Source organism: Myzus persicae, unplaced genomic scaffold (assembly GCF_001856785.1).
Source record: "Myzus persicae strain clone G006 unplaced genomic scaffold, MPER_G0061.0, whole genome shotgun sequence".
In the NCBI taxonomy this organism is placed as follows: Eukaryota; Metazoa; Arthropoda; class Insecta; order Hemiptera; family Aphididae; genus Myzus; species Myzus persicae.
This window is the reverse complement of record NW_019104136.1, coordinates 79,630-89,715: the sequence shown is the minus strand read 5'-3', so window position 1 is coordinate 89,715 and position 10,086 is coordinate 79,630. Positions and strand designations below refer to the sequence as shown.

General features: G+C 27.2%; 1 protein-coding gene across 1 annotated transcript; it reads right to left on the bottom strand.

The window, feature by feature from the left end:
* Window positions 1-4,460: 4,460 nt before the first annotated feature.
* LOC111039130 lies at window positions 4,461-7,145 on the bottom strand. The gene is made up of 5 exons (XM_022322461.1): window positions 7,065-7,145; window positions 6,547-6,687; window positions 5,537-6,179; window positions 5,191-5,419; window positions 4,461-5,022 (listed from the first exon to the last, which is right to left on the bottom strand). Exons 1-5 carry the CDS (start codon window positions 7,143-7,145, stop codon window positions 4,461-4,463), a joined length of 1,656 nt encoding a protein of 551 aa, XP_022178153.1.
* Between the last annotated feature and the right edge of the window lie 2,941 nt (window positions 7,146-10,086).

Here is a 10,086-nt window from a genome sequence, read left to right as displayed (position 1 = left end):
ACTATGTACCCACATAGGTAGCACGCGCGCGATCTCTGCTATTGTTTCGATTTTGATTAGTTCGCGTCTAATTATTATAATAACCCAATTGATAATAACCATCGTCGTGATGCAAAATATGCTACGACGCTCAAACGCTGAACTTTAATTCAGCTCGCAGATGTCCAGACAGCCGACAACAAAATATGTATTTTATCGTGGAATTCATTACAATTATAATGATAGCAATTTTATAGATGTGCTTATTAAATATTATAATTAATAGAATGTGGCATTATATTCTAGTAGAGGATCATAGACGCACATAGGGGGGTGCTTGGGGGTGCGTAGCACCCCCAGGTTTAAAATTAGCACCCAAAGTTTCCTGTAAAATTTATTTCAGTAATCCACCAATAATTTGTAAATTATTATGGTTTATTGAGTTGGACATTTTTTTTTCCATTATCATTATTATTATCTATTTAAATAGACAATATTATTATAGTTCACGAATTCACAGTATTGTATGATTGCCCGTATTTTCGTCTAAACATTAAACAATAAACAGCAAACATAATATTATAGGAAATTATATTAACATTTATCTAATCTTACTTTATATTCTTATTATTATCTACTGTTCACGGTTGGCTAGACAGTCGATGCAATAATTATAAATTTAGAAAAACGTTTTTTGGAAGAAAGTTTAGAGCTGGCCGAATCTGTGGACAACTTTTTTAACTAGGATGAACATAAAAGTGTGTGTTTTATAAACACTTATAAGGTATATTTGATAAAAAATAACTAACTATTTAAAATATTTATTACATGGTCATATCTTTCAAAATATTATTAGTATATCAGGATATTTTGAAAATATCAACAACTAGCTTATCAGCCGAAATGTTGGTCTTAAAGAATAGTGTACCAGCCAACTTTGTATTTGAAGACTTTAAAAATCAATGTCATAAAAGTTCGTTTCCAAATGTCTATAAACTAGTTCAAGTGAAAATGACAATTCCAATTTCTTCTTCAACGTGTGAACGCTCCTTCTCGGCTATGCGTAGATTGAAAAACTGGTTACGCACTAGTATGGGCCAAGAAAGATTTACTAAGCTATCTACGCTTAGCATTGAGAGAGATCTTACCAATAAAATAGATGGGGAAATTATATTTCAAAAATTTGCGTTATCAAACAGGAAATTAAATCTTGTTATTATTTTTTAGGGGGGTGTGGGGGGCAAAGCCCCCCACGGGTCTGTGTACCATAAATTATTCCAGCACCCCCTAAATTCACATCCTATGTGCGCCTATGTAGAGGATGTATATACCTAACTATAATTATCGATTTCGTACTTTCTGAATTCATATTTATGTAACGGACATGTCATGTTGACAACCAAAACTATTCTTCGGCCTTCAATTTCGAGAGTATATTTTTTCAATTTTGAAAACGTATCTTTTTAGTAACTCTGTATGTGCGTGTTAATGAAACCCGATTGATGGGAAGTTAAAATGTTAAAATGTAAGGGGTCATGAAAAAAAATTAATCGAGAAACCAATAAGAAAACGTACCGATTAACAAGAATTTATACACAGTACTGGTTTCTATAAAATTGTTTGATTTCAAATATAAATAAATTTAGGTACTTGAGTGTATTTACATCGATAAAGCGATTTTACGTTTTCCTATTTATTTGTTTGAAACATCGACATTGTTTTTTTTTTCAATTGTGAGTCTGAAGTACAAAATGGAATACTGGGCCGCTTTTTTACCAAAAACTTGTCGAAAAATATATTTTTCTACATCTCTAATACAGATATTTCATTCGTTTCTTGATATCTAGTAGACAACATGACGCGTACAATTAGAACTATGAATGATTATAATCATAATATAGGCATATGAAATAATCGATTTTTGTAAGTTTTTTTTTTGGTAATGAATGTAGACTGAAAATCCTTCGTTCGGATCAAAAACCTAACATGTAACACAAGATTTTTCATAAGTTGTTAGTCGACATTCAAAAAATAAAATTTAAACTTAAATTCACATTACATTTTTATGAGCGTCCGTAGTTCGTGTTTTGACAAAATACGTAACGATCGAGAATATTTTCAAATTATTTAAACCCAGAAATTCATAAAAGTAAATTATAGGTACCTAGTACATGGTAGGATATTATATTATATTATATTATAATATTATTATCGTACCCCACGCTAGGTAAAATATACTCTATATGAATAATATTTTTTATTTTGACTGTGGATACGCCGATGAGTGGATATACGGGCAACTCAATCATCTTAATTTGACAAGCAATTTGTGAAAATTCGATTAGTTATTGGTTATTTTTTACCAATAATTAATGTAACACCATTGATTAATGTAATTGATACTAATAATACATATTTAGATAAAATTAATTGTTTTTTTGTTTTTTGCTAAACTAAATTATATGATAGTTGATTATTATTCCACGTCGATGCCGACCTGCCTAGAAGCATCTGTGGTTGTCGAGTTTGATTGTTATTTATTTTCAGCCAGCGACTATTTCTTACTAAAAAGGTATAGATATACAATTTACACCTTTATTTTATTTAATAATAACTAATTATTTATTAACTTTATTGGATTACATTTCTGCCTAAAACCTTTTCTGTGATTCTCTTTAATTTAAAAAAACTGCACGACCATCCAATAAGTAGTTTTCTCGGTTAGTGCGGTCGTAGAAAACCTCTTGCAATTTTATATAATATTATAGATGTAGATATGATTATAGATAATAATAATAATAAAGATTCTATGGAAATTAAATGTTGAATATACTTTTAATATTATATTAGTAATATACTATGAATAATAGATATAAACAATTGATAGAATATTTATAGAATAATTAAAAGTTGCCCAATTTGGCCGTTTTTGGATTATATTATCAGATTGATAGAAGAATGATAGAACATTCAAAAATATAATACGAATTGTTTGCTTGAAAAATTTTATGAAAATAGATTGCTCACTGGAAAATTTGTTGGTGGTTACTGCCTCTATGAAATACTGCCATCGTTCCTTTAGACAAATATATTATGTAGAATTAAATACTGGGACCAACTGTGCAAATACATGCTAAAAATTGACGAAGAAAAAATTTTAAATTTCAAATATTTTGATTGGTTTGAGGGGGGGGGCTGGGAACATGTACGTGTGAATTTTATTAGGTAAACAGAACATGGGAACGTAGAGTACGATAGTATAAATCAGTGATGGGCAACTAAAAGTTACTAGAGAGCCAATTATTAGAAAATTAAAATCAAGAGGGCCAGAGCTAGACAGCAAAAAAATGGATTATTCAAAATATACATTTTAATTGATGTTAGAGTTTAGACGATAAACTTTAAAATTGCATGATGTGATTTGAAAATGTAGCTCGGGCCAGATAAAAAAGGCTTGTGGGCCACCAGTTACCCACCTCTGGTATAACTCATTGGCATAGTCGACTAGTCAGCTTCGAATCGCGAAGTCAATGCATTTTGTTTAGCAGTTCTTCACAGACATTTATATGCTTAAAATAAAAGTTACGTTGCTGAAAGAAGAAAAAAATCTAGGTACCTACCTTCAGTGTTAGGAACAGATAACAAAAAAATCATCTGGATAAAGATAAAGATAACAACACTAAATTTTATCTAAGATACAGATAAAAGATAAACAAATTAAATTCATCTACCAAAAAGATAAAAGATAAAAATATTTTATTCAGATAAATAACAGATAATTATAGAAATTTAAATTTAAAAAAACATAATTACTTACCGTCATGTAAGTACATGCCTATATAATATGTTTATTCTCGACTTAACTTAATATATCATGTTGTGTACCACCATTCACCAAACATTAACTTCAACATATATAATAATATAAGGAAACAATAAGGTCCAAGGGACTTTAGGGAATAAAAAATTATAAATAAAAATTTGGGAAGTTACCCTGCTGTAAAGTAGTTGTCGAGTGGACCAAAAACAAAATTCATTTAGTTAATAATATTTTTAGAAATAATATTTATTACAAGTTAAAATAAAATATAAACATTATTGAAAAAATTAAATATCATAGAAACAAAAAAATATACTTCAAATGAAATAATACAACTTTTTTTTAATGTAAATAAATTAGGTAGATTATACAAAAAAAAAAAATTCAAGAAATTACTATGCAAAACATAATAATTAAAAGGTACCTAGTTAATAATATTTATTAAAGGTACAATATAAAATTTGTTAAATATGTTCTAAATCTAAATAATAAAAACAAAATATACTTCAAATCAAGTTTTATAATTTAACAATTAATATGAATTAAAAATAAAATAAAATACAAGTAACAATATAACGGTATATTATAAGCATAATAATAAATATTAATTATACCTATTATAAATATTAGATACAATATAAAAATGGTTTAGAAAGTAATATTAAGTAAGACTATTTTGTTGCAAATAACATCTACAACACAGAAGCATATCAAAATGTTTATCATTAAGACGATTACGTCTAGGAGTTAAGATTTGGATAGCCCCACTAAAAAGTCTTTCAACTGGTGCTGAAGAGGGAATAGATGTATTGAATTTCATAAAGACTTGTTTAACTACTGGGAATGAGTCTAATATATTTAGCTCTTTAACTTTTGAATTCAAAAAAGATAAGGCTTCAACACTAGACAAGTTAGAATTTCTAAGGGCCAAATCTGCGTTGGTGGATAGTTCACCATTAATTGAAGAACTATTTTGTGATGAAAAAACATTCCCATAAAATTCAGTATCACTATCATCACTGTTATCAGAAATAGGATTTTCATATAAATCAGAATCAGAAGTTGTTAATTTGCATTCGTTTATGAAAAGTTCTTTACACAAATCTATGTACCTTAGTGGAATCCAACTACATTTAAATAATGGATGGCTCATAGATGATATAATAAAACTTTTACTTTTTGGAGAACTCAAGTCGAACAAATAACTGAACCTTTTTTCAAGACTAGCAATAACGCAATATTTTAAAGGATTACAATATTTTAACAATGATAAATCAATTAATAAACGTCTCAAAATAATAATGGTTGGTGCAACAAAGCCTAAATAATTACGTTTTTCTCCTTGTAATTTATCAAGAGCAATTGTTAATGGTTGCATTATTTTACAATACTCTTCCAAAAATACCCATTCTGTATTCTTTAATTTAGCTAATTTTAATTCTAAAAATACAAAAGTAAGCTTTTCTCTAAACAATAATACTTTTTGAATCGCATCAAATGTGGAGTTCCATCTAGTCATTATTGGCACAGGAAATTTAACTTTGCAAATATCAACAACTTTGTCTGATGCCCCAGTACTTCTACTTAATAGATTCCAAAAAGAATTTAATTTACTAAACACTTGTTTTGAAATATTTATATAGTTTTTATCGGTTATTTTTGCTACATCAGTAGTGGCTATTAAATTTAAAGTATGGTCACAACAGGTCAGGTGATCAGGCAAACTAAAATTAGTACAATCAGAACTATTTGAATCATAAAGCAACTGACCAATATCAACATATTCAATATCTATAGGACTGGACAGATTATTTTCATTATCACTATCAATTTGTGTTTCTTCATCAGTGTCAATGTCTAATTCACCTAAGTTACCTACATAATGAGGATGGGATTCAGTTGTTGAGATTTTAGAAAATGTACGGAATGCTTTGCCAAAGTTACTAGCATTATCGGTTATAATATGGGTGATTTTAGAACTCTTAATTTGATAAGCATCACAAATGTCAGTTATTACATCATTAATATTCAAATAATTATGGCTACCTTTTATTCTCTTACAACTTAAGACATATGAAGACCGTTTATATGAAAATTCATCAATAAAATGACATGTCATTCCCATAAAGCTTTTATTATTGGCACTCCATATATCCGCTGTACAACAGATGTATTTCTGTTTTTCAATTAAATTAGTCAACATGGATACATAATTGTCATACTTAAGTTGTAATATTTTTGATATATTCTTATGGTTAGGAAGTACAGTTGAATCAGTTATGCCAGTTAGTCCTTGAATGAGACGACGAAATGACGGTTTTTCACACGTAACAATAGGTCTCATTTCTTCAACTATGTAATTAAACACTAACTCAGTAATCTGAAAAACAAAATACTTAAGGTTTAATAAAATAAAAATGGCAAGATTAAAAATAATAACCAAAATATAATAATTGAACTAAAAGAATAATATGAATTAAGAAAAGAAATCAAAATAATTAATAACTTTGTAAGAATATTTTCTATAGAGGAGTTAAAAATGTAACAAAGGAATGAATAAGTTATATTTCCTAAATATGCATTGATTGCTCAAGTATTATACTAATATAATATTATAGCATCCAAATTGTAAAAAAAATCTTAATAAATTCATAATATTAACAATACTAATAGACATAATATAGATTATAAGCTTGTAGTCTGTAAATAAGAATAATAAAAAAAAAATATAGGCTTATGTAACTTACTTGACATTTAGTAATACTGGTTTTAAAGAATGGCAGTTGCATTTGTTTATTGGGAGTAATTGTTCCTTTAGCATGTTCAGTTGTCTTTTTGAATAATTTTTTACTGTCTCTAACTTTGGATAGCATTGATGCATGTTTAAACTGAAAATAATTGATTTCATTATAAAAATATAAGCAATGACTTTATATGATATTAATGAAAACTTTAGATTCACATAATATTATTAGCTATCATTGACCTACCATTGACTTACCATAGAAATACAAAATACATTTTTAAATATATATTTTTTTATATTCTATAATCAATGATATTACAATATACAAATTACAAATTATTAATAATACATATTATTCAATAGGTACGTATAAATATAATGTTTGTCAAATTTGACAAATTATTTGATCGTGTGAACAGGGCTTATTACATCATATTCAATTAAACAAGTACCAATCAACAGTATAAAAAAAAAAATTATTAAATCTATAAACTAAATTAATAATAAAAAGATACATACCTTAATGTGACTATGAAAATTTCCTGTGGAACCTTTTTGCCCTTGAATTATTTTTTGACATAATTGACATTGTGCAGACATTTTTTTATCTGTATCGTTATTACTTTTTATAATTTTAAAATGTTTCCCATCAAAAAGGTAACATGTATTGTTGTTTTCAATTGGTTCTTCTGTGTTAATCTTAATTATATTTTGATCATCGGAATCATCGGGTTCACAATCAGACTGGATTAATTTCCGTTTACTCGAACTGGCGGTTGGATGTACCAAAAACTTATCCATTTTTATTATAAAATTAATAATGTATTAATGTAAATAATATATGAATATATTCACCGACTAACGTACTCGTTCAACTAAAGAGTAAAGACTAAGACAAATGACAATATTGTGTAATTTTTCGTAGACCGTAATTATCACGACATCACGTTCATTGATTTGAAGAAATAATAAATGCAATAAGATAACGAGTGGGGAAAATTATTTACTTTAAAAATAATATTCTCAAGAATATATCCTAAAATAATACACACACAAGAGAACCTATGGCTAACGGCCGTTTTAACCAGGCGGGTGGCGGGGGTAACCGGCAATTTTTCGTATCACGTACTATTATTAAACATTGAAAAGATATTTACGAGTATTGTGTATTTATGTATACGAAATAATGTTTATTATTATTATACGCCATTTGCAATTAAAATTGGATTAGTCCATAGAGAGATAGTCCATAGATTTATATTATATTATATAAATAGCATCTCACGTATTGCTCGACAGACTTATCAATTGTCATTAAAGGAGCACACAACACAAAAAAAAATTCTTTAAATATTTATATTTCTTTAAATTTTTTTTAATTGTTAAATTATTGTAGCTATAGTTTTATGAAACGATTTTGTGCAAATATGATGTAAAAAAAATTATTACTTTAAGAGATATTAAGAAATGTAGAATAGCCCCGTGACGTCATTGGACCGTAGTCATCACAATTGCCTATCTTATACGTAATACGTGTAAAAGTTCCTCGCTTCACACAACGATTTATCAACCTTAATATTTTATTTTGAAATTTTATTTATGTTTAATTATGTGGTTTTATGTGTTTAAGATGATGCAAGTATTAGAATTGCACTACGATGTTTAGTTTTTTTAATATTAAAAATCTTAAAAGATACATTTTGGTTAAACGGCACGTCATGGCGAGTGGCGCGCGGCGTTCAAACGGGTCCGCCGACCACCGCTATCTTATCTAATAAAATTCTACGTATTTTACACACTACCTACACAGTACACACACACATTTATTTATTATTACATTATATTTTTAAATGTTGGTCGAACGCATGTAGTGTGCTTAGTAACAATTAATAAGTAATAAGTACTAAATAGGAATAATTTATAGTATTTTCAGAAAAACGTCATACTTATATTAAATTTTGTAGAGCACTGGATGTTATTTTACGTACAAATAGTGCCTGAGATAATAAGAATAAAAATGAAACATTTTGGTATAGATCTATCTAGTTTTCACCAAAAAATGTATCTTTTAAATTTATCTAGATAAGTTAAATATTTATCTAAAATAAATACATAGATAACTTATATTTATTTATCTAGATAAGATAAAAGATAAAATAATAATTATCTGGATAATTTATCTAGATAAGTCCTAACACTGCCTACCTTAAGTTATTATATTTTTTAATATATTCAAATATTCTTACTCGGCAGTCAAAGGAACAGTAATTAACCATTTTACATACAGTATACATTATTGTTACAGAGTTGTTAAAATTTGAGGGGTAGGACTAAAAAAAAAATAACAAAAAGAATGTTTTTAGATTATTGAAATTCCTATTATTTTTGTAAATTTACAAATTGTCTTTAAATTAAAACTCAAAATAGTAGTTCCTGAGTTATTGAAATGTATAATATATTACGAATGTTATTCCTTAATTAATATGGCTGTACAAAAGCATATAATTTATGTAATGTACAAAACAATTTTAATAGATTAATATTAATTACTCTAATTATCATATAATTATAGCCCCCAATTGTTCCAAACCAATATCTTGGGCATAATATTCTTAGTACATAAATTTAGAAACTCCTTACTCAAATTTTAATTCAGATACATTATAATTTTCAAAAAGGATTTTAGGTACACAATTTATAAAAGAAAATGGTGATTTTTATTTAACGGGAAATTAAGTTTTTTTAATAATAAAAATATAATAGCTTACCTATTTTCATTTTCCAGATTATTTTTTGAAAAATAGTCAACCGAATAATTCTGCAGTCGGTAGTCGAACAAGTCATTTTTTGTTAATTTAAATAATTTGTTTGGTTAGCTTCCTTTAACCATCAATTAATTAGTTATTAGTCAGTCAGGACCATCACTATGTGCTACTATAATATTTATAAGAAAAAAAGCGTTCAATTGAAAGCTTGTTACTTACTATGCAACATGGATTATTCAAAACCACAACATTAAATCAAACATCAAATTAGAGGATCATTTATTCACAATATAATATTATGGTATTAAAGTAAGTATTATAAGCGTTTGTAAAAAAATAGAGTGTACGTCAGTATACATACTTTTATTATTTACGGTGACTTAACTAAAATATTAGTGTCAAACTGTCAACTACTGTTCTTATTTTACATAATGACACCTCAACCAAATTTAGCACAGACGTGTTACTCAGGAAACAACAGAACTAATTAAAACTGGAATTATAATTTTAAATACAATAAACACATACAACGGAAAGACAAAAAATTTTTATACTAGTAATATGTAAGTACCTAGTATGAAATTGTGAATTTCATTCATTAAAATATTAAAAGCTATATATAATATAATACTAGCTGCCCCGTCACGGCGTTGCCCGTGTATTATATAGCTGTATAAAACCCCTCTTTTACGCCCTTAGAGGTCTAATTTTGAAAAATTCTTTCAAATAATAATAATAATAATATTTACAAATGATTGTAATAATTCTATACACAT